Here is a 26265-nt window from a genome sequence, read left to right on the forward strand (position 1 = left end):
CTAAAGACCAGTCCAAAGAGGTATTGTACTCCTGCCTCAAATGATCCTTAGCCCAAGTCTCAATGGGCGACAAGCCGATCCTCCTTGGCGATTTCAATGCCAGAGTTGGAAAGGACACAGACCTCTGGGGAGGTAAAATTGACAGAGAGGGGTTTGGGAGATCCAACATCAATGGTACCCTGTTTCTGACAAAATGCCTAGAACATAGCCTTGTCATGACCAGCGCCTTTTTCTGTTGGAGATGCAAATACCAGGCTTCAGGGCAACACCCTCCCTCCGAACACTGGTATCTGCTCAACTACATCATTGTCCGACCAAGGGACCAGAAAGACATGCGTATCACCCATGCCATGACAGGAGCTGATGACTGCTGGATGGTCCACTGTCTAATCCACTCTGTGATCAACATCAGTGTAATCCCAAAGCAGCAACAGAAACAATTTGGCAGGAAAATCAATGCTGAGGCACTCAAAGAACCTGATAAGACAGCACTATTCAGCCAGCGCCTCACTCCAACCTCACAACTCCTGGTCACCCAGAGATCCCCAGAATGCAGCACGTTGTATGCCCTCAAGGCCTCCATAGTTAGCACTTATGTAGAAACGCTTATTCAACCAGGAGACATCAAGACTGGTTGAATAAAAATGACCAGGAGACCCAGGAGCTGATAAGCCACAAGCGCACAAGGCTTTTCTGAACCTGAAACAGCAGTCCAACTCGAGCAAGAAAGCAGCACTTCAGATAGCTGATGGCTGAGTTCCAGCAAAATCCCACACCCTGAAGAACAGATGGTGGATGGAAAAAGCGCAGGAGATCCAGCAGTTAGCCAACCAAGTCATGACAGGCAAGGTTTCTCTACCATAGTCAAAACCACCTATGGCCCAAGAACCCAGCTACAGGGAAGGTTATCACAAGAGTAGGGTTGCAATGGTGTAGTGACATTGTAAGTGGATTAATAATTGCAAGACCCAGGATAATGCTCTGGCGACCTGGGTTCAAATCCCATTATAGCAGATGGTGAAATTTGAATTCAATTAAAATCTGGAATGAAAAGTCTAATGATGCCCTGGAAACCATTGTTGATTGTTGTAAAGACCCATCTGGTTCACTAATGTTCTTTAGGGAAGGAAATCAGCCATCATCACCAGGTCTGGCCTACATGTGACTCCAGAGCCACAGCAACATGATTGATTCTTAACTGCCCTCTGAAATGGCCTCGTAAGCCACTCAGTTCAAGGGTAATATGCTGGCCCAGTCAGCAATGCCCACATCCCATGAATGAATGTTTAAAAATCTCTTGCGGTTGACAATGTCTAAGGCCTTTGTGAGGTCAAAGAAGGCCATGCACAAGGGTTGCCATTGTTCCCTGCATTTTTCTTGTATTTGCCATGCGGTAAAGATCATGTCTATTGTACCCCTCAGTGGGTGGAATCTGCATTTGGACCCTGGGAGGAGTTATTCAGCCCCAGGGAGAAGGTGATTAAAGAGAACTCTTGCAAGATTATGGAGTGTCCTCCTCCAGTTAGACTGCCCCCAAAGGTTTGTTACCATCCTCCATCTGCTCCACATAACTTGCAAGCCATGGTCCTGACCAACGGATTCACCACCGATCCAATTCTGGTATATGGACCGGGGTCAGCAAAGCTGTGTCATCACACCAACACTCTTCTCAATCTTTCTTGCTGCATGCTCCATCTCTCCCTCAGCAAGCTAAAGTACAGAACAAATGGGAATCTGTTCAACCTCCGCAACCTGCAGGTCAGATCCAAGGTCACCCCATCCTCTGTCACTGACCTACAATGTGCAAATAATTCTTGCAGCTGCGCACACTTGGAGGCAGAGCTCCAAGCCATTGTCAACACCTTCACCAAGGCATACGAGACCATGGACTTTATACTAAACATTCATAAGACAAAGGTCCTCTACCAACCTGTCCCCATCACACTGTCCCCTGCCCCCGGTTATCCAAATCCATGGTGAGGCCTTGGACAACATGGACCACTTTCCATACCTTGGGAGTCTGCTGACAACAAGGGCAGACATCGACATCGAGGGTCAGCACTGCCTTCAATGTGCCAGCACAGCCTTGGGTCACCTGAGGAAGAGTGTGTTTGAAGACCAGGACCTCAGACCTGGCACCAAGCTCATGGGCTAAGGAGCAGTAGTGATATCTGCTCTCCTATGGCTCAGAGATGTGGACTACGTACAGCAGGCACTTCAAAATCCTCAATGCTGCCTCCACAAAATCCTGCAAATCCATTGGCAGGATAGGCACATCAATGTCAGTATTCTCATTCAGGCCGACATCCCCAGTATCGAAGCATTGACTTTGCTTGATCAGCTCTGCTCGGTGGGCCACATTGTCTACATGCCTGACACGAGACTCCCGAAACAAGTCCGCTGCTTGGAGCTCTAACATGGCAGGCAAGCCCTAGGAGGGCAGAGGAAACACTTCAGGGAAACCCTCAAAGCCTCCTTGGAAAAATGCAACATCCCCACCGATACTCTGGGAATCCCTGGCCCAAAGACCACCCAAAGTGGAGGAAAAGCATCCAGGAAAGAGCTGACCTCACGTTTCATTGCTGAGAGAAAGCTGAAGCCAAGCTTTGACAGCGAAAGGAGCACGTGGCAACCTGGGCACCCCACCCACCCACCTACCCATCCACTCCAACCACAGTCTGCCCCATGTGTGGCAGAGACAGTAGGTCTTGCATTTGACACCTGAGAGCTCATTTTTAACATGGAAGTGAGTCATCTTTGACTCAGAGAAGGCGGCGAAGAAAGGGTGAGCAATAATTCCTGCCCCAGCTAGCGGCACCCACATGCAATGAAAGAATCTTTTTAAAAAGTCACAACTTAGCAAACTTACAAATTTTGGGTTGATGGAAAGAGTCTCTTTACCATCTTATAATCAGTTTATAATTTATGGCAACATATTTTGATGTATTTTGTAATTAAATTACTAAACCATGGAGCAAGTTACGTGTTTAAAAGGGCAAATATTAATGAGGATACCAGAAAGAACACTTGGGTTAAATTTCTCTGTCTATTCAAACTCAACTTAAACGGGGATAATGATGAGCTCACTTTATGAATCTGTAATCTTTACAGCACATTAGTTTTACCTGTCTCTGCATTTTTTCTGATGTAAATTAAGATTGGTCATATTGTCAACCCGTATGGATAGGTTGAGTAGTTCGACCCATCAGCAGCCAAAATCAAGATTTGATGGCCTTTGTCTCTTCAAATTGCCATTGGGGGCAGTGGAGCAGGAAAATGCATCTTGTTTACTGTACAACATTGCCATCACGGTTGTGAAGAGTGGCAGCTCTGTGATGTAAACATAGAGGAAGATATTGATCTTCTGTCTGTGCAGACAGTCTAGATATATTTCAAATTCTTCAATAAACTGAATGCACAATCCGACACATTTCCATAACAGATGGATGTGTTCCTAACACTGTTAACAGCTTTCATTTTATTTAATGCTCGTTTGAATAAGTGCGTATTGAAATCTGCTCAAGATGACCGTATATGGGTTGATGATCTTTGGAACCAACTAGCTTTTCAGAATGACCATTTGAAAGTATATATTTGTATAATTTGTACATTTTCCTGTAAAGTGTTTTTCTACGTTTAACTGGATTATGTCATCATTTAATTTCACACTGCGTCCAAAGTGCAAACTTAAATTAATTAAGGATGAAGCCATTAGATGGTGTCCTCTAAAAATGCTGGAATCAGTAGTCGCACCTATATTAATTCTTATTAATGAGTTTGATTGAAGATTTGACCTTTTAAACAAAGTGCAGATAGTCAAGATGAGGAATTGGTGAGAATGCTGGTTACAACCAACTGTGGAATCAAACTGGCTGCTTGATTTTACATTTTCCACTGAAATTTCTCAGTGGCCTCATAGAAGTCGACTGCTGTCTGCTTGCCATGTGCTTCCCTGACATGTCCACTGGGATTCTACCAAAACAATTCTAAGTCCCCAAAGTGCGGGAAAATGGGAGTAACTCCCGCCAGTTTTTTTAAAGTGTACATACCAGAGGGAATCTCCGAAACTCTGAGCGCTGCAGAGTGCCTCAGTGGGATTCACTCTGGAAAGTAGGGGGCAGGGCCTATTCCTGCCCGAGAGGCTGGCAGTGTAGTGCTGAGCGGGCCACTGTGCATGTACCAATCTGTCAGCGCAGGGATCGGCGCAGCGGCCCTCCAATGCCAGCCTCCTGATTGCTGGCCAGCCGTGCAGCCCTCCAATCACTGATTCTCCCAGCCCCCTGATTGCTACATGAACAGCGCAGCGGGCTGGGAGAATCGCCCCCATCATTTCTGTCTGCAGCTCCGAATTGAACACGCTTCATGCCACAAGTTTGTGGTAAAAGATATTTATTCTATGTCGAAATATTCTGGTCAGCCACTCAATTAGAAAAAAGGTATTAGTCTTCTCATCTTAAAAATGCAAATATTGAATAAACTAATTTCCTCTTTGATGCATAGTGAAACCGATACATGAGAAGGTGAAATGATTTGTTTCAGCTAGGGTTCCTGGTCACAAAGTATGTGTTTACCTGTCCCAGCAATGGACAGGAGAAGTGCGGCCCACTGTATCACAAAGAATTGTCAGCACAAAAGGCAGAGAAAGTTGACAAGTAGTTTTTGTGCCTGTCTTCACACATGGAAGAGATTACAAAACAACTCTCAAATACTAAGGAACTAAGGGAGGTCCAGGAGGCCCGCGATCGGTGGGTGGGGGTGCTCTGCAAGGCCAGCGATCGGTGGGTGGGGGTGCTCTGCAAGGCCAGCAATCGGTGGGTGGGGGGCTGGAGGCCGGCAATGTGGGGGCCACTGTGCAAGCGCTGATCACCAAGCTGACAGATTGCGTATGCGCAGGAGCCCACTCAGTGCTATGCTGCTGGCCTCTCAGGCGGGAATAGACCCCGGCCCCAGATTTTCAGAGTGAATCCTGTTAGTGCACTCTGTGATGCACAGAGTGTTGGAGATTTGCTTGCACGCTGAAAAAATCAGCGGGAGTCATTCCCATTTTCCCGCAAATTGGGGACTTAGAATTTTTTGGGAGAATCCCGGCCCTCGTATGACTCCATTGTGTAATTTGGTTAACAGATATTTAAAGTCAATGGGAATCATAGGGAGAACTCTCCATTGATGGCATCATACCTAGCACAAAGCAAGTTTGTTGTACTTGCTGGCAGCCAATCATCTCAAAGCCAGGACATCATTGCAAGGATTCCTCAGGGCACTGTTGTAGCCACTTTCAACTGCATTAATAACCTTCCATCCATTCCAAGATCACAAGAGGGGCGGCACGGTAGCACAGTGGTTAGCACTGCTGCTTCACAGCTCCAGGGTCCCGGGTTCGATTCCCGGCTCGGGTCACTGTCTGTGTGGAGTTTGCACATTCTCCTCGTGTCTGCGTGGGTTTCCTCCGGGTGCTCCGGTTTCCTCCCACAGTCCAAAGATGTGTGGGTTAGGTTGATTGGCCAGGATAAAAATTGCCCCTTAGAGTCCTGAGATGCGTAGGTTAGAGGGTTTAACAGGTAAATATGTGGGGGTAGGTCCTGGGTGGGATTGTGGTCGGTGCAGACTCGATGGGCCGAATGGCCTCCTTCTGCACTGTAGGGTTTCTATGATTCTAAGAGGGAATTTTTGTGCAGCAAGAATAGAATAGTATTCAAGTTTAAGCTGAAAGGTGGCAAGGTGCGTCATACAAGTGTCAGGCAGTCGCCAGCTCCAACAAGAGAGAATCTAACCATCTCCTCTTGGTATTCAACAGCATTACCATTAGTTAATTCCTAACAACAACATTCTGGTGTTACCATTGACCAGAAACTTAACAGTACTGGCTACATGAATACAGCTACTTGTCAGAGACTGGGAATTCTGTGGTGAGTAACTCTCCTCCTGGTTCCCCAAAGCCTTTCCACCATCTATAAGCTACAAGATCGGAGTGTGATGGAATACTATCTACTTGCCTGGGTGAGTGCAGAGCCATTTGAGGTGTTCGAGCATCCAAGACAAAGCAACACGTTTGATTGGCACCCCACCCACCATCTTAAAAAAATATTCCCTCCAACACTGGCATGCAGCGGCAGCCGTGAGTACCATCTACAAACTGCTCTGCAGAAACTCACCAAGCCTCCTACAACCACACATTCCAAATCCACAACCTCTACGACCACCTGCGGGTTCCCTTGCTAAGTCCCACACATCCTGACGAGGAAATATACCACTGTTCCTTCACTGTCACTGGCTCAAAGTCCTGGAACTCCCTCCCCAGAGGCACTGTGGGTGTACCTACACCACAGGGACAGCAGCAGTTCAAGGCAAGCAGCACACCATCATCTTCTCAAAGGCATATTAGGGATGAGTAATAAATGATGGCCTTGTCATTGATTTCTACCCAATAAGCAATCTTACCGGCCATTCACACCACGCTCCCACTATAGTGAGGTCGGAGAATTTGGCAGCCAGCCAAATCATCGTTCACTGCAGCGGGATGGGAAAATCCCATCGGCATGAACGGTGATAAGATTCTGGCCATGATCTTTGGTTAAGATCTACACCAAGGATTAATTCTTACCTCTACCTAAGAAAATAAGAAGTTGCTGCATCCATGATTGAGCAGTTAATGATGAACTGAGCCAGACAAACTCAATGTCCTAGCATCAATCTCAATGGCCAGAATTCTCCCAAACAAATTTGATGTGTCGAATTCGCGTGAAAACTGGAAAAGAATCATGCTGTTTTTTTCAGTGGGAGTTCAGAGAAGAATCTCCCACACTCTGTGCACTGCAGAGGCCACCAGCATGAATATCATTAAAAACTACGGGGCGGGGCCAATCCCCACTGTAGAGGCCAGCAACATAGTGCTGAGCGGGCCACTGCGCATGCACTGATCTGTCAGTGCCGAGATCAATGCATGCGCAGTGGGGCTGCACTGATGGCCTCCCGATTGTTGGCTAGCTCGATCACTGGCCAGCCCCGCGACCCTGTCAACGCCAGCTCTCCGCTCCCCCACGGCTCGATCACTGGCCCCTGACCATCCCCGGGCCCAGACCCGACCAGCCCGGATATCCAATGTTCCCCTCCCTTCCCCCCAAATCCTGGCCTCTCTCCTTCCCCCACCGTTCCTGTCTGCACAATGAGAATGTGGCCCCGCTCCCAAATGCCCCGCCTTCTCGGCACTGCCCCATGCTCAATGGGCAGTGCCAAGGTGCCCCCTGGCCATTGGCACTTTGCTCCTTGGGCAGTGTCAAGGGGCACAGGCTGGCACTGCCAGGATGCCAATGCCCAGGGGGCACCCCCGGCACCCGACCCTCTGGGGGGAACCCCTATTGCCCCCCCCTCCCTTCACTCTAGCAGGGTCAGGCCACTAGTTCACTGAAAGTGGAGAGCGACTGTAAACCCCACTGGAGTGAAATACACCTGGCCGGCAGGGGGGTGGTGGGGGGGAGGGGGGGGGGGGGGGGGGGGGGCGGGCGGAAGAGGTTAGCGGCCTGGACACTTCATCTCGGTCTGCTAATTGTATTTAAATTACATCTAAAATAATACTTAAAAATTATTTCCTGAAAAGATTTCCGGCGTGGAGCAGATGCTGCTGGAAATCCAGCGCTGGGAGACGCTACTCGGGCGGGAACGCATGCACGGATCCCACACATCGCCCGCCGTGAGATTCTCCCAGCCCACTGCGTTAATTTTTTAATTGTAAAAATTAATGCAGCGGGATGGGAGAATCACAGAATGTGTGCAGAAGTTACCTGAAGCAATTGCAGCTGTCAGAGGAATTACAGTTGACCTCAGTGCTCCTGGGAACAAAGAAAAAATCATGCATTATACAGCAGTATTACACAATAACACAAATCAAAATGGATCAGCATATGATTTGCATGGGATAGCGGGATGAAAATAACACTTAGTTATCCCAGCTATTGTGGCTGTGCAGCTTTAAGATTTTCACATTGTTCCCGAGCACGTAACTGCAGTGCAGCTGTAATGAAATTTAAATCAGTAATCCCTTTCACCTTGGCCTCAATCCTGCAGGCTCACCTTCCGGATTATCTGCTCATAAAGTAAACCCTCTTGCTGCTGCAACTATGCTGCTTTTGTAGTCACTGAACCTCATCTTTCTCCACATTTATAATGGAGCTTGCGTTTTCACTCTGGACAAACTGATCTTTGCAGCCATCTGCTGGTGTATAAGCGTCTGCTCTGACAGGAAATTGCGCAGCACTGAGTCTTGAAGCGCTGTATAAGAAACAGGAGTAGATTACAAGGCCTGTCGAGCCTACTCCACTATTCAATATGATCAATCAAAGCTGCAGCTGTTCAATACTAATGTTCTTTTTGCTTGTAGCAAAACAGTTAAAAGATATGAGTATTGATCTGTGTCTCATATCCATCTTGTGGTTACAGGGGCTGGTACATTAGATTTCTGCTCTCGTAATGCTTTTAATGTGCTCCTTATACCGGACTAGATCTTCCAGATAAATTAATTCTTTAAATATTTCATACCTGTTTTCTTCTGAAAAATATGCCTCAAACATTTTCTGTATTTTTCTTAGACCCGCAACAGTATGTGGGGAGGTTGGGCGACACGATGTCACAGTGGCTAGCACTGCTGCCTCACAGCGCCAGGGACCCGGGTTTGATTCCCGACTTGGGTCACTGTCTGTATGGAGTTTGCACATTCTTCACGTGTCTGCATGGGTTTCCTCCGGATGCTCCGGTTTCCTCCCACACTCCAAAGATGTGCGGGTTAGGTGGCTTGGCCATGCTAAAATTGCCCCTTAGTGTCAGGGGATTAGCTGGGGTAAATGCATGGGATTATAGGGATGGGGTCTGGGTGGGATTGTGGTCAGTGCAGCTCGATGGGCTGAATGGCCACCTCCTGCGCTGTAGGATTCTATGATTCTATAAGTTACCCAAGTTTATTTCATATTGTGGTGCTTTTACTTCTGTCAATTGTCACAAGATTTTCCATACACAGATCTAAAGCACAGGAATTTTTATGTTATCAGTTCTCAGCATTTGAGGATTTTTATTTCTTTCCTCTTTCTCAGATCTCCCCAGACCACAAGAAGATAGTGGGATGATTTGCTCCCAGCTCCCTGCCAGCCACTAGGAGATGCAGCCTAGCCATCAAGGGGTAACTCTCTCTCTGATTTTCCCTTTCTCCCTGCAGAGTATCACCTGGCCTCCACGTGGAGACGCAATTAAACAGATTGGGTCTGTACTCGTTGGAGTTTAGAAGGATGAGGGGTGATCTTATAGAGACATATAAGATAATGAAGGGGCTGGATAGGGTAGAGGTGGAGAGATTCTTTCCACTTAGAAGGGAAACCAGAACTAGAGGGCACAGCCTCAAAATAAGGGGGGGCCGGTTCAGAACAGAGTTGAGGGGGAACTTCTTCTCTCAGAGGGTAGTGAATCTCTGGAATTCTCTGCCCATTGAAGTGGTGGAGGCTTCTTCGTTGAATATGTTTAAATCACGGGTAGATAGTTTTCTGATCGATAAGGGAATTAGGGGTTATGGGGAGCAGGCGGGTAAGTGGAACTGATTCGCTTCAGATCAGCCATGATCTTGTTGAATGGCGGGGCAGGCTCGAAGGGCCAGATGGCCTACTCCTGCTCCTATTTCTTATGTTCTTATGTTCTTATTCATGTGTCACAGGTCATACAGGGAATTTGGTGTAGGACAATGTGAATAGCCACCAGGGCTCCCCAGAGGGTCAGGTGCGGGGAGGGTATCCCCTGGGCATTGGCACCTTGGCAGTGCTGCCTGTGCCCCCTGGCAATGCCCAAGGAGGCACCTTGGCACTGCCCAACGGGCATGGGCAGTGTCAAGGGGACAGGGCCTCGGGAGGCAGGGCCTGGTCAGCCAATCGGTGGGGGTGGGGGGCCCCGTTGCCACTCTGCAGACAGGATCGATGGGGGAAGGAGGGTGGCCAGCGATCGGGGCAGGCTAGGAGGTGTGGGGGGGGTCAGGACTGCCGGGGTGAGGAATCGGGGCAGGGGTGGCTTGAGATTGGAGCGGGCTGGGGGGGGGGGGGGGGAGGGGGGGTGCGCTGGCCTGGGAATGGCCAGGGGGGCAGCAATCAAACCGTGGGGGAACAGAGGGCTGGCGATGCGGGGGTCGCAGGACTGGCCAGCACTCGGGAGGCCAGCAGTGCGGGGCCACTGTGCATGTGCCGATCTCGGCGCTGACAGTTAAGTGCATGCGCAATGGCCCGCTCAGCGCTATGCTGCCGGCCTCTCCAGCGGGAATAGGCCTCGCCCACTGATTTTTTATGATATACAGGCTGGTGACCTCTGCAGTGCACAGAGTGTGGGAGATTCTTCTCTAAACTCCCACTGAGAAAAACAGTGTGAATTACTCCAGTTTTCACATAAATTCGACACTTAGAATTTTTTTGGGAGAATTCCGGCCAACACTTCTGTTCACGAAAGGAGGGAGACAGAAAGCAATAACCCATGGACCAATTAGCCTAACGTCTGTCATTGGGGAAAATGCTGGAATCCAGAGGGAGTAGTAGGACATTTAGAAACTTATAATACTATTAGGCAGTCAACATGGTTTTGTGATAGAGAAATCATGTTTGACAAATTTATTAGAATCCATTGATGAAATAACAAGCAGGGTGGATAAAGGAGGATCAATAGAGTTAGTGCATTTGGATTACCAAAAGGCATTTGATAACGTGCCATATAAAAGGTTACCACACAAGATAAAAACCATACGGCATGGATAGAGGACTGGCTTACTAAAAGGAAACAGAATTGGGATAAGTGGGTCATTTTCAGGATGGCAACTAGTGGAATCCCACAGGGATTAGTGCTGGGCCTTACCTATATGATCTACATTAATGACCTGGATGAGGGGACCGACTGTATTGTAGCCAAATTTTCTGTGATATAAAGATAGGTAGGAAAGCAAATTGTGAGGAGGATACAAAGCCTATGGATAGTTTAAAGGCAAACAATTCGGCAGATGGAGTATAATGTGAGAAAATGTGAGCTTGTCTGCTTTGGCAGGAAGAATAGAAAAACAGAATATTATTTAGAGAGGAACTGCAGAATGCTGCAGTACAGAGGGATCTGGCTGTCCTTGCACATTAATCACAAGAAGTGAACATGCAGGTACAGTGAGTAATTAAGGCAAAATGAAACAAGAATAGAGTAGGGGCGGCATGGTGACACAGTGACGAACACTGCAGCCTCACAGCACCAGGGACCCGGGTTAGATTCCAGCCTTGGGTGACTGTGTGGAGTTTGCACGTTCTCCCCGTATCTGCGTGGGTTTCCTCCGGGTGCTCCAGTTTCCTCCCATAGTCCCAAAGATTAGGTGGATTGGCCATGCTAAATTGCCCCATCGTGTCCAAAGATGTGTGGGTTAGGGGGATTAGCGGAGTACATTTGTAGGGTGACAGGGATAGGGCCTGGATAAGATGCTCTGTCGGAGAGTTGGTGCAGACTTGATGGGCCAAATGGCCTTTTTCTGCACTGTAGGGATTCTGTGACACTGGAAAAGCTCAGCAGGTCTGAAAGTATTTATCAGGAGAGAAAGTTAATGTTTTGAGTCATTGACCCTTTGTCAGAACTGAAAGGAGGGAGAATGTGTTTGGACAAAAGAACCTGCAACAAAAAGCAGCAACTTTAAGAACAAACAACAGATGACCTGGTGTGAGAGGGAGAGGGGGTTTGCATTGAATCAATACATGTATGGAATATTTTAAATAGAGAGAAGAAAGGGGGGGCTTAAGATGGAGGAGAAAGGTCATAATCTAAAGTCCCGAGGGCTGCAATGTGCCCCACTGGAGGATGAGATGCTGCTCCTTCAGTTTACGCCAGCCTTCACTGGAGCTTGCAGCAGGCTGAATGTTGGCCTGTTTTGCAAGAGGAGGTGTGGAGTATAAAAGTAGGGAATTCTTACTACAGCTATACAGCACACTGGTGAGAACACACCTATTGTATTTTGTGCTGTTTTAGTTTCCTAATTTAAGGGATATACTTGCATTGGAAGGAGTTTAGGGAAGGTTCACCAGGCTGATTCCTGGGATTGTCATGAGGTTGAGCAGGTTGAGCCTATACTCACTGGAATGAGGTGTCATCTTTTTGAAACATCGAAGATTCTGGGGGAGGGGGCTTGAGAGGGTAGAGGTTGAGAGGATGCTCCCCCTTCTGGGCAAATCTCGGCCTTTTGGCTAAGATGCAAATGAGATCAAGCCTTGGGGGTGGAGACGTCTGCCTACTCCAATCAGCTTGGCTCATGTAGATCAGGCCCAAGACAGGGTAAAGGGTCGCATACAATTGGACTTGATTTGATTGAATTGGAAAAGTATTTTTAAAAATCTCGGCCTTTTGGCTAAGATCAAGTGTAGTTATGCGGATGCTGCAATTGGTTGAGGTCATTGGGTTGCATTTAAGCTTCATTTTCATATGAAGCTATTTTTAAAAGCGGCATCTCGGCCTTTTGGCTAAGATGCAAATAAGATCAAGCCTTGGAGGAAGAAACCCCTGCCTACTCCCATCAGCTTGGCTCATGTAGATCAGGCCCACGACAGGGTAAAGGGTCGCATACCCTCTCTTGTCAGCTTGGATTGGAAATGTCTCAACTTGTTGAGACTCTGAATTGGACTTGATTTGATTGAATTGGCAAAGTATTTTTAAAAATCTAGAACAAGAGGACACAGTTTAAAAATGAGAGATCTCACATTTAAGATGCAGATGAGGAGGAATTTCTTTTCCCAGAGGGTTCTTTAGGTTTGGGAAACCCTTCCACAGAGAGCATTGACAGCTGGGTCTCTGAATATATTTGAAGCTAAAATTCAAGACTGAATTAGGCAGATTTTGATTGGCAAATGAGTGGAGGATTAAGGTGTACAGGCCGGAAAATGGAGTGAAGGCCATAATCAGATCAGCCAGGACCTTATTGAATCACAGAGCAGGCTTGAGGAGTCGAATGGCCTACATCTGCTCCTATTTGTTATGTTCTTATGTTAATACATCAAATTCCAATTGCATTTTATACATAGATATTTATGTCTTGGAGCCTGAAATTTCCAGTAAGAAGCTTTAATGCTGTCACAGTATTTTCTCCTTGTAAAGTAAGTGAATGAAGCCCAAGTGTCTATGTCTAGTACAATGGGTCCTTTTCCAATTTATTTCCATTGCGAGTTATCAGCAATCTGTAATCAGGGTACCTTGATGAATCTCCAGAATGCAGCAAGACCGTCAAATCTCATTACAGCCCACTAGGTAAGCTGCAGATTTTGAATGATGCATTCCGATATCGATTAATTTGTCGGATTTGATGATATTCTTCACTTGTAAAATTGTCAGAATTTTTGTTTTGTTCCACAGTGGAAACTAAAAAAAAACCACAGATTTATTACCAAGAACACAGCACCGCCTCTGCACAGAATGTGAATGATTGTGTTTGTTCATTCTGTTTAACTCCCCTAAACCATATCATAATTTCTTTAAATGAGACTCCTGGGAGATAGATAGCAAATATGATTCCTGTCCCATCTCTACATTGTACTTCATGTAGATTCTACATCCCACTGCTGCTGAAGATGCAAATCGGGAAGAAAAAAAAAGTACTTTCTGAATTTGTAACATTGCTGTTTACAATAAAAGCAAAATACTGTGGATGCTGGAGATCTGAAATAAAAAGAGAAAGTGCTGGAAAACCTCAGCAGGTCTGGCAGCATCCCGTCCCAAAGAAGGGTGGTATTGGACTCTCTTCTCTCTCCACAGATGCTGCCAGACCTGTGGAGGTTTTTTTTTTAAGCACTTTGTGTTTTCATTGTTGTTTTCAAGCTCTGTTCGTGTGAGCTGTGAAATGCTTCCATCTGCACACATTCTTCCTAAAATTACTTTTTCATTTCTCATTCAGTTCACAAAAGCAGGTTTTTCTGGCAAGGTACAGGCTTAAAACTATCTGTGCAAAATCACAGGAAAGGTTGGAACAATGGAGGCCCGTATAATCCATGGAAAGGCATGGTGGCAGCGTGGTTAGCACTGTTGCCTCACAGCGCCGGGGAGCCGGGTTCGATTCTGGCCTTGGGTGACTGTCTGTGTGGAGCTTGCATGTTTTCCCCGTGTCTGCCCTGGGTTTCCCGGCCGGTTTCCTCCCGTGGTCCAAAGATGTGCAGATTAGGTAAACTGGTCATGACAAACTGCCTCTTAGTTTCCCAAGATGTGTAGGTTTGATGGATTCGGCATGGTAATTGTGTAGGGTTACAGGGATAGAGCAGGGTGGTGGGCCTGGGTAAGATACTCTGTCAGAGATGGGCTGCACTGAAGGGAATCTATGATCCCACTTGATCTCATGCTCTAAGTAAAAAAAAAGCTCCTGTCTCACTATTCCAGCACCAAGCTGTCGGTTAAATAAATTCAGTGTCCTCCTCACAACCACGGCTCCAGTTGTTGATCATCGTCTATACAAAGATGTCTTTCCTGATGCTTGTCTGAACTGCATCATCCTGAACCTGTATTCCCTTTGTCCTTTGCCCTGGTTTATTTTCACTATCCTGTTTAAGTATCTCTCTGAAAGGTCTTCACTGAAGACATCTCTTTTCAAGATCAGGAAGCATAGCTGGATGGGATGCAAGATATGATGTTTCATGATAAGTTCACTATGACTTCTATAGTTTTCCTTTTACATTTATGTGATGTTTGGGAATTACAATGACAAATAGAAACAGCTTGCACTCCTATATTGAATAAAGGGAGCTCTGTACTTAAAAGAGAGACTTCTCATTAATAACTGCGAGACCTGCTTGTGGACTCTGCCAACACAAAATTGCTTTTCTGACTGTAAGTTGCCTTTATATGATCCATATTTGTTCACTCATAAGTGATAGATAACTTCTGCTGTCAGTCAGTGAGGCAGTTTCCCCATTCGGTACTTCCCTCCACTTACAAACTTATAGCAGATTTCATATCCTCAGATTGCAGAAAACATTTCACACCAAATTGACTTGTTATTGTCGTGTAGGCAGATGTAGCAGCCGGTTTGTACACTGTGACGTTCGTTGTAGGATAAATAATTGACTAGGAGCCCAGCAGAAATTTTCTTTACACCTGAGCCTCAGTTTAACATCACATGGAAAAGACATGATTTTTCTAACTTGCCGAAGACTATTGGCAGCGAGATAAGAAAATTAAGGTTTGTAGGAATCTTGACTGTGAGTAAGCTGACTTCTCAGTGTACTCCTACAGGCCAGTAATGTACATGTGGCAACTGGGAAAACCCCAGTCACAATCTCATTATACACAGTTGCTTTAAGTGTCGCATTTGCTACTTCAGGGTAACTGGGTACATGCGAAATTTGCACATTTGCCGTTATCCACTATTGCCAAATGAAATAGGGCAGGCTCGGTAGCAAGAGAACTGGCTAATATTTACAGGGTAACTTCTGAATATAAATGGAGTCATGGAATTCTTTGACTCTCCCTGCTTTTTCTGTGAACAAAGATATTTCTTCTTCCAGGATTGCAGTGGTTTTCAAAGCTATACAATTTATCCCTTTACTTCTGTTGAAAGTCTTGCATCTTGCAGGTAAAATATGTAGGGATATGGGGGTAGGGCCTGGGTGGGAGTGTGGTTGGTGCAGACTCGATGGGCCGAATGGCCTCTTTCTGCACTGTAGGGTTCTATGAATTCTATGAATCTTGATGATTTATGTGATGATTCTCCACCTCTTTTATCATGTTAGCTGTTTCTGTCTAATAGGTAGGTTTTTAAAATTAGTAACTGGTCTCGATCACAGGTAAAGTGAACTTCACCGGTGCACAGAATCACAGGGACATAGAATGTACAAAACAGTCCAAATGGTCAGTGCAAGTGTTTAGACTCTGCTCGGTCTTCCTCCGATTCCTATTGTTTTTGTTCAAGAACAAGTATTGTAATACTTGTACAAGCATTAATAAACAACACAATCTCCTAAAGTGCTTCACAGCCCTGTGAAGGTTGCTTCACTGTGGGTTGCTGTTGTAAAGGGGGGAAATGTGGCAGCTAATTTCTGCACATGTAGGTTTCACCAATCATATTCTTCGTTGTTTGTGTTAGAAGCAACAATCTTTGCCTGTTTAAATTAAAATTCAAACCATCTTCTCACCAATTAGTTTAACTTCTGAAATCAACTCAGATTATTTCCCAAACTGAACTTCATTTTCATCGCCTCATGTATGCCTCCAGCAGCATTTTCCAATTTATTTTCTGATTCTGTTCAGACTCAAAGTTATAGCTCAGTTAATACAGGCAAAAGCAGAATCACAATGTAATTCCTGTTTAAACAGAGGACCCTCATTGGCAACATGTTAAAATGGAAACCATACTCTGGTTGTCTTTATTTTGTTGCATGTGTAATATGGTCATGAATGACTGATTCAGATTCCTGTGGTTAAATAGAATCTGAAATTAGAGTTTACTTAAATTTCTCTCTGCACAATTATTGGATTCCATGGTTACTAAAATCATTTCACTTTTTCTCATTGCTTGTACTTTTAACAGGACTTTTACTTTAAAGGACGATTATAAAATGGAAGACTCTGCCACCTTATGGCGATTATCTCAAACTACACTTCAATTGAAATCCGTTTTGCGCTTCAGAAAACTTGTATATAACATCTTTCATGACCACCCTACAACCCAAAGCCCTTTATAGCCAATGAAATACTTTTAAAGTTTAGTTACTGTTGTAGGGAAAAGTCGGACCTGAGGTCGGGAAACTGGTTTATTAATAGGTATGTCCTTGGACAAAAGCAATAGGAATGGGAGGACACGCGTGTGGAGCATTAACACTGGCATTGGAAAGAAAGAAAGCAAAATACTGTGGAAACTGGGAATCTGAAATTAAAAACCTGCTGAGTATTTCCAGCATTTTTTGTCCCAAAGTAATTCACAGCCGATTAAGTACTTTTAAAATATAGTCATCGTTGTCATGTAAGCCAATCTGCACACAGGAACTTTCTATGTAAAAGTGCTCGGGCTAAATGCATTCAATAGAAAATAAAATGCAGGTTCACGTCCACAATTCAAATACTAATTGAATTGTTTTAGCGGGGATGGAAAGCGGGGTAGCAGAGGGCAAGTCACTTTGGATTACTTTCCTAGACCTCCCAACAGTTTGTGAGCAAAGGAAAATGGCAGAGGCTGGCATCTACCAGGTTTAAACCGACTGGCTGGATTGTAAACTGAGCAACCCATTCAGAAACTATTGTAATTCACAATGTAACAAGTTGAGCTTGGTAATACATAATACAGGTCTAATAGAGACCACCACAACGCACAAACATACAAAAGTAGTCAATTTTTGGAATTAACTCCTTAGACCAGTACATTTCACGGAATGGTGTCCACTTGCCCATTGTTGCTGTTCTGGAATGACAATTTTCTTTTGCGATAAGCACTCCTGAACCATGTGGTACTATTCTTCACAACCGCTTTCTGCACAGTGCACCCATGACTATGCTTTGCTAAATACTAGCCCCATTCATTTCCGGTATGACTGAGACCTCTCTGCTTACTGTTGTCCTTTTTGTGTCTGTAGCCAGCTGTAAAACATTGGGAATCTTCACGTGTGTAACAAATCCAACATGTCAGATCTCTCATATGGCAGCGACTGATGTTAATGTTTGAATATTGTAATATTCCAGCCTTTGTGATTGTTACATCTTGCTGTTTCATTTTCATGAGTTAAGTGGGGCGAGAGAGAGGCTAGCACCTTGTAAAAGGGCTGTGCTTTTATGTTGGAGCTTTTACTCTTTACATTGTTGTTACATAGGACTTCAGCGATTTAGACTGAATTCTCAAGTCACTCTGCTGTTCGCATATTGGGACAAATCTTCTGGACTTTAAACATTTTCCACAGTTGGAATTTTTTTTGGCGGGGGGCCCAAACCGGGGTGGATGCAGCAGCGCACCTCTCAGCGCAGGGTTGGCCAATGTGTGCAGTGAGAGCTGCTGGTGCGAGAGGGAGGCGGAAGGGCTGCTGGTGTGAGACAGGCCTGGACAAAATGGGAGGGGTGCAATGGCTGGAAGCAACGGCAACCAAGTCAGCGTCAGCACTCAGGCTCCAGGAGGTTGGAAGGAAAGTGGAAGGCCTTTGTGCGCGGAGGATTTCAGGTTTGCCAATTTGCATCCTGAGGCAGATTGAATGTGTTTATCATGGCACTTCCTGGTATCGCATGCCAAGTGGGTAAAATTTCACTCGCACTGGAAAAGATGCGCCTCTGAGATCCTGAGAAGATCCCCTCTCCCCTCCCCTCCCCCCAATTGTGTTGATAAGGTGATTACATAGCAACGGTTGCCATGTCCCAAGATTCTTGTCCTTAATCATTTTGCCAAGTAAATAATCTAGGGGCTCTCTCTCTCTTTAAAACGAACCTTTAAAGTAAAGCTGGTTTAAAGGTATTAAATGCACAAGACAACAGGGCAAGCAATTGTGAGATAGATTTCCGACAGGCTATCTTAAGCTCGCATTGAATAGTGAAACATCATTTGACATTCCCTATTCATTTAAACTCTGCAGGGGTTATTACCAAGTTAGACTAAGGGAACTCTTGTGTTTGGGGAGCGGTAGTGGCCAGTTCTGTCAAAAAGCTGCTGCTGAGATCAAGCCTTTTTTTTTAGAAAAAGTGATACAAAGAGCAAGGGGAAGTGCAGCTTTTGGATAAAGAGTCTGCAAAATTAAACTAATGGGAGCGGCTAGTGTTACTGAACCGGGAAAGTGCCTAAAAGCAGATTGGAATTCGCAAGTGCTTGCTAATCGATGCTAGCATTTTCCAGTCGGAATAATGGTAAAGTGAGGTGTGAAGTCTCATTTCTTCAGATTCTAATTGTGGCTGGAGATTTTTTAAGATCTTTTCCTTTCTCTCTTTTTTAAACCCATCTTTATTTCCCTCTCTATTTTGCTTGTTGTATATGATTTTACGTTGAATTAAATATTCTAACTTGCACTTCCTGGTTTAGTCGCTGTGTGCTTCAGTCTGATTGGTTCAAGATCTTGACATAATCCAAGATCTCCTGTAGAGGCTGCTGCAAAATGTTTGCGGATGTATCACGCAGGGTAGTTGTAAGCGTAATGAACATGAACACAAAATAAAAGCCAACACAATTGTGGCTTGAAAATAATTAATCTTTTTATATCTTCTTGTTTTACAGATGATGGAAATGCTTAACGTAGATGAGGTATGTATCTTATAAGTATGATTCTTCATGTTGGAGGAGCATGGCATAGCCTTTTGCATGTTATCCTTTTGTTTGCTAACAGTCTAACGACAACACCAAAACATAATATGTCGATGGTTAATCTGGAAGATATTACTTGCCAGTGCAAAGATGTCTTCTCACTATTTATGTACAGCACAAGCAAAATCAGCAGTTTGCTGAGTAAAGAACAGTACAGGAACAGGCTCTTTGGCTCACAAAGCCTGCACCGATACACAGTTTCTATCCCTCTGTTTGCCTCCCATTCATGTGTCTATCAAGATATACCTTGAATGTTGCTAACGTGCCTGCTTCCACTACCTCCACCACTGGCAGTGCGTTCCAGGCACCCACAATCCTGTGTGAAAAACTTTGCCCGCACGTGTCCCCTAAACTTGCCATCTTAAACCTGTGCCCTCTGCAGTCGACCCTTCCACCCTGGGAAAAAGCCTCCGACTATGCCTCTCAATTTGGTAGACTTCTCAGGTCGCTCTCAGCCTCCCTCTTTTCAGTGAAAACAATCCAAGTTTATCTAACCTCCAGGCCAGGCAACATCCTGGTAAACCTTCTTTGCACCCTCTCCAAAGCATTTACAACCTTCTAGTAGTGTGACGACCAGAACGGCACACAATATTTCAAATGTGGCCTAACCAAAGTTTTATACAGCTGTAACATAACTTGCCAACTTTTATACTCGATGCTGCGGCCGATAAAGGCAAACATACCGAATGCCTTCTTGACCACCTTATCCACTTGTGTTGCCACTTTCCGGGATCTGTGAACTTGTACGCCCAGATCCCTCTGTATGTCCTAAGGGTTGTGCAATTTACTACAAAATTCGCACCTGAATTTAATCTTCCAAAATGCAGCATCTTGCATTTGTCTGGATTAAACTCTATCTGCCATTTCTCTGCCCAAGTCTGCAATCTATCTGTATCCTCTTGTATCCATTGACAATCCGTCACTATCTGCAACTCTGCCAATTTTTGTATCATCCACAAACTTACTAATCAGACCATCTACATTTTCCTCCTGATTATTTATACATATATTACAGAGTTCCCAGCACTGATCCCTGTGGAACACCATTAATTACTGATCTCCATTCTGAAAAATACCCTTCCACTGGCACACCCCAGATCCCATGAGACTTTACCTTTTTTACCAGCTTGCCATGAAGGACCTTGTCAAATGCCTTACTAAAGTCCATGTAGACAACATCCACTGCCTTTCCCTCATCAATCATTCTTGTCACCTCAAAAAACTCAAATTGGTGAGACATGGCCTTCCCCGCACAAAACCATGCTGCCTATCACTAGTCCATTCACTTCTAAATGTGAATAACTCCTGTCTCTCAGAATCTTCTCCAACAGCTTCCCCACCAGTGATGTCCGTCTCACCAGCCTGTAATTACCTGGATTATCTTTGTTTCCCTTCTTAAACAAAGGAACAACATTGGCCATTCTCCAATCCTCTGGAACCTTGTCTGTGGCCAAAGAGGGTACAAAGATATCTGTTAACAATAATTTGTTCTATCAGTGAAACTGCTAATGACAAATGATTGGCATCATGTTTGCAGTATCGAGGAAGTGCTACACTATCAGAGGTGCCATCTTTCAGATTCAGATCAGAAACCGAAGATCCATTCACTCTGAGGTGGACGTAAAAGTGTTGAAGAGAAGCGGTCGCTGGTGTCCTGGCCAATGTTTTTCACTCAATCAGCATCACAAAAACAGATTATCTGGTCATTATCATACTGCTGTTTGCTGGGGACATATTGGTGCCAAATTTCCAACAATGGTGATTTCATTTCAATAGAACTTAGTTGGTTGTAAAGTGCTTTGGGACATCCTAAGGTAGTGATAGATTTATGTAAATCAATTCTTTGTTTACTCATTTGCCAATGCATGGCACACAATCTTTTAACTGAATTTATGATGTACCATTTTTAATTGGCATCTCCTTGACAAGGATAATTCACATACCCAAAAGATTTGCCAAACATTTTAAGATACTTATAGAGGCTCTTGGAGACATTTGGTCAGTGGACTTTTGGATACTGGTATCTTTCCCATGGCTGAGTAGGGTGGAATCTGTACACTCACAGAAGTGCCTGTCATTTTCCATACGTACCTCTATGTTTTAATGTGTAGACTGTAAAACTGCTTTAAGTAGCAGTTGTGCAGTGCTGCCTGAGGCTTTGCTGCTGTGGGAGTTCATCCTGTTTACGTTCTGGGGCAGATTCTGTAGCTGCAGACCAAGATAAAAGCAACTGCATACAGGAAGTTTCTCAGTGATGGTTCCTGATATTGTTCTTCGCCAATGAGTAGAGAAGGATAGTGAATTAAAAAAAGAACATTGCAAGGTGGCCAAAAAAAAATGATTGCCACTGGAGGCAGAGATCATCTTTACATTGGTACCCGAGATTTTCTTGATTTTGGAGTTAGAAGATCTTGAGGATTATTGCGGTGAGGGGAGAAACAGGCTGGATGCTGTGCCAAAAAAATAAGCCCATTTGAATGTCTGGTTTTAGCATGCAATGTTGGTCCTAATAGCTATAATTTGAACTTGCATGGAGAAACACAAGCTTCTGGGTTTAGCACTGAAACTCTGTTTAGATGCAATTTTTATGGAGTGGTACGTGTGGGCTCCTTGCACTGTGGGAGAAATTTTACTTCCACTAAAGTTATGGATTGTGCTGGCTGACACAGCAGCACATTTCAGGATGGCTCAGGAACTAGAGGAACAGATGCTCACATTCTTGTAAATAATCTTAGAGATTCTGGTGGAAGTTTCAGAGCAGGAGTGGGTGAGGTATTCATCTCACCTTCCTGCAACAGCTGATGCTGCACTATCTGGCCGTACTCCAGTGGTTTCTTCTGGTGATATTAAGGTGTCTAATAGAGTAGCACAACACTTAATGCTTTAAGTACAATCCTCAAAGAATTTCCAGAGTAACTAAGAGTGTTGGTGAAATCGTAAGAAAGCATCCCAGAATTGTGTTTCAGAAGTTCTGTTCAAATCTCTACCAGCAAGCAAACTATAATATAGACAGTTGTTTGGTAGTACAGAACTTGAATATTACTGAAAAGAGAGACAAGTTGCCAAAGCTTTTCATCAGGACAAACAAGAATGCCAAATTATAAACAATCTCAATTTCTAGTACAGGAGAAAAGGGTGGTGAGTGATTGACAAGTCAACTGATTATCAGAGTCTTTGCCATGGAGAAAGCAACAGGGAACTATAGGTTCTGCAAGCTCCCTGGTAATTTAAAAAACAACAGGCTTCATCATACTGTCTTTGTTTGCAGATAATCGGTTTGTGTATGAACATGTCACTTCTAGCAAGCGTAAACCTTAGAAGTGCAACTGATTTTTAAATTGGTTGTTAGTGTAGATATTAGTACAGTCAGGATGTCTTTATTTTAAATAAAAGGTGATACTTTAAGTTGTGCTCCAAAATCCTTTGCGAGGACATTAAGATAAGTGCAATCTTAATGAGCAGTGGTAGGTAACTTAATTGGCAATCACCTGTTTAACAGTTCTCTAGGTGGCGGTCCCTAGTGCAAGTCCTTTAACAAGACACCATTGTACTAAACACAGGTTAGACTGGTGTTTCAGATTAAGAACCCATTTGAGGCTTTTAGCACCTAGTGTACAACAAAAATCAGCTCCTTGCATTTATATAGAACTTTTAATGACCTGAGCATCCCAAAGTGCTTCACAGCTAAGGAAGTACTGTTATGTCAATAAATATCACAGACATGTATCAAAATCCTATAAACAACAGCAAGATAGAGGAATTTTTGAAAGCTGAAGAGGATAAATGCTGACAAGGATGCCTCCCTTCAAATTATTGCAAAAGATCTTTTGGATCTGCTAGAGATGGAAAAAAGGATTTGATGTTTAACCCAATTGTGTTCAAGCTCCTGGAAAGCCTCTAAGTCAGTGTAGATTTTTTTCTAATATATTCATTCATGGGATATGGGCATTCATGAGATGACTAGGCCATTTATTGCCCATTCCTAATTGCCCTTGGCGGTGAGTTTCTTTTTTGAACTGCTGCATCCACCATGCTGTTAGGGAATTCCAGGATTTTGACCCAGAACTTGATGGAACGGTGATATGGTGTGTGACAATTGGAAGGTGGTGATGTTCCCATGCATCTGCTGCCCTTGCAGGTTTTGGAATGCTGCTAAAGGGCGGGGGGGGGGGTTGGTGAATTGCTGCTGTGAATCATGTAGATGGTACACATTGCTGCCACTGTATATGTGGTGAAGGGTGTGAATGTTTAATGCTTGCTACCCCTCAGTCAAGATTGGTAATGACAGTATGATAATAAACAATAATTCTCCTTCTCAAAAGTTCTTTATCAGATGTTTGCCAATGCAGAAAATCTCAGCAATGTAGTATATATTGACTGTATAGAAACACAGTAGCCAACATCCATTAAACATACTTGATATGGGACATGATACATAATTATCCAGAATATCACTGTTGGGGGTTCAGAGCACAATGAATTAAAGTAATTTGTAATTAAATAATGAATTGTTGGAAAAAAGACAAATGTGACATCACAGGAAACTGGTTAGTGGATTGGCCACTAAGTGCTCAGTGTAAGGGACAGTGTGTGAAAAACTAACATTTGGAACTAGGAAAAGTTAGGGCCTACATGGCAAGGTAATCCAAAATAGAATATAAGTAAAGACAAGACATGGCAGGGCCACTGTATCAAGTGGAATGCTTGTCCTGTAATAAATACAAAGTCACAGACACTACTGGTGACCTACACGATCCTACATGCAGGAAGTGCTGCCAGCGGTAGAAACTTCGAGATTTGGGGTTTCCAAGCTTAAGCAACACCTGGAGTAACCATGACACATTAGTGAGGCTTAGAGCTATGTTGAGAGAGAATTTTGCAATGCAGCTTAAGGGCCTGGAGGCAGAGAGGAAATGGGTGACCACTAGGCAGGTAGTGCAGGTGTCCCCAGGATCCTGCCCGGAAATCTATTTTGGAAGCTGGTGAGAGCACTGGTTCCTCAGAGTGCAGTCAAAGCAGCTCAGCAGTGCAGGAAGGAGGAAGAAGGGAAGAGCAATAGTGATAGGGGATTAATTAGGGGAACAAACAGGCGTTTCTGAGGCCTCAGATGTGGCTCCAGGATGGTATGTTGTCTCACTGGTGCCAGGATCAAGCATATCACGGAGTGGCTGCAGAGCATTCTGTTGGGAGTCGGGGGGGGAAACAGCCAGAGGTTGTGGTCCACATTGGTATCAGCGACTTAGGTAGGAAGGGAATTTAGGGAGCAAAACAGAAAATTAGCAAGCAGGACTTTAAAAGGTATTAATGCTGGATTACTCCCATTACAGGTGAATGAGAGTACAGAAATAGGAGGATAAGGCAGATGAAGGAGTGGCTGGAAAGATGGTGCAGGAACGAGGGCTTTAGGTTCCTGGTACAGGCTGTGGGGAAGCTGGCACTTATACAAGCTTGATGGGTTACAACTGAACAGAGCTGGGACAAAGTTCCTTACAGGGCGTTTTGATAGTGTTTTGGGAGGTACTTTAAACTAATTTGAAGCATATGGGAACCAAGAGAAAATATTAGAGGGGAATATCAGGATGCACAAAATACTGGGTGGGATAGAATCACTACAGTGCAGAAGGCCATTCGGCCCATTGAGCCTGCACTGACAGCAATCCCACCCAGGCTCTATCCTTGTAATCCCACGTATTTACCTTGCTAGCCCCCCCTGACACTAAGGGCAATTTTTCATGGCCAATCAACCTAACCCGCACATCTTTGGACTATGGGAAGAAACCAGAGCGTCCAGAAACCCACGCATATTTGGAGAACATGGAGTTTGCAAACTCCAGTCACCCAAGGCCAGAATTGAACCCGGGTCTCTGGCGCTGTGAAGCAGCTAACCACTGTGCCACCCATATAGAAAATAGTAATTTAAAAAGTGAAGTCAGAGTAAGGGAGAAAGTAATTATGAGTATCTATGTAAATTCATGAAGAATAGCAAAAAGGCACAGATTGCATTGTGGAAATATGATATTGTGACAATAACAAGAGACCTGGCTCAAGGAAAGGCAAGACTCGGTGTTAAATATTCCTGGGTACAAGATGTTCAGAAAAGATAAAAGAGGGAGGGGTATTGGTTAGGGAGAACATTGCAGTACTGGAGAAAGAGGATTCAAGGACATAATCAATTTGGCTTAAGCTCAGCAACATAGAGTGCAATTACATTACTTGGTGTAGTCTACAGACTACGAGCTACTGAGAAGAATAAATCTGCAGGGAAATGACACAGATGCAAACATTATAGAGCAGCTTTAATCGACTTAGCCCAGCCCCCCCTCATGATTTTGAACATCTTTATCAAATCTCCTTTCAGCCGTCTTCTCTCCAATCTGTAGACTGGGACCAAGGTGTAGTTAAAGAAGGCATTCAAAACAGTGCCACCCAACAGACTTGTGAGAGAAGTTATAGTTTATGGATTAAGAGGGGCAGTAGCAACATGGATACAAATTTGGTTGAATGATAGGAAGCAGAGTCTATGATTAGCGGCTATTTTTCAGGCTGGAGGAAAGTTTGTAGTGGTGTTTCCCAGCAATTGATTTTGGGACCCTTGCTTTTCCTGGCATACATTAATGATCCAGATCTTGGTGTGCAGGGGACAGTTTCAAAATTTGCATATGATACAAGACTTGTAAGTATTGAAAACTGCAACGAGGACAGCATAGTACGTCAAAAGGACACGGACAAGTTGGTGGAGTGGACAGATGAAGTTCAATATGGAGAAACATGAGGTAATACATTTTTGCCAGGAAGAACATGGGGAGACAATACAAAAAGGGGTATTATAAAAAGGGTGCAGGAGCTGTAAGAGGAATTAGTATTCAGCCGAACACAGCAAACAGACTTGCGAAAAACAATATGCAGTTATGCTGGATAAGAATGGTTCGATTAAGCAGACGCAGCATGGATTCATGAGGGGAAAGTTGTGCTTGGTGAACTTGTTG

General features: G+C 44.5%; 1 protein-coding gene across 1 annotated transcript in view; it reads left to right on the plus strand.

Annotated features, from left to right (window-relative positions):
- The window catches only part of lhfpl3 (LHFPL tetraspan subfamily member 3), a 277200-nt gene extending 256236 nt beyond the window's left edge, over nucleotides 1-20964 (plus strand). Inside the window, exons 3-4 of the mRNA XM_078235654.1 lie at nucleotides 19193-19219; nucleotides 20817-20964. Of these exons, the coding sequence (XP_078091780.1) occupies nucleotides 19193-19209 (17 nt within the window). The 3' untranslated portion in view covers nucleotides 19210-19219; nucleotides 20817-20964. The remainder of the gene's footprint in view (nucleotides 1-19192; nucleotides 19220-20816) is intronic.
- The last annotated feature ends 5301 nt before the right edge of the window (nucleotides 20965-26265 follow it).

Source organism: Mustelus asterias, chromosome 19 (genome assembly GCF_964213995.1).
Source record: "Mustelus asterias chromosome 19, sMusAst1.hap1.1, whole genome shotgun sequence".
Lineage (NCBI taxonomy): Eukaryota > Metazoa > Chordata > Chondrichthyes > Carcharhiniformes > Triakidae > Mustelus > Mustelus asterias.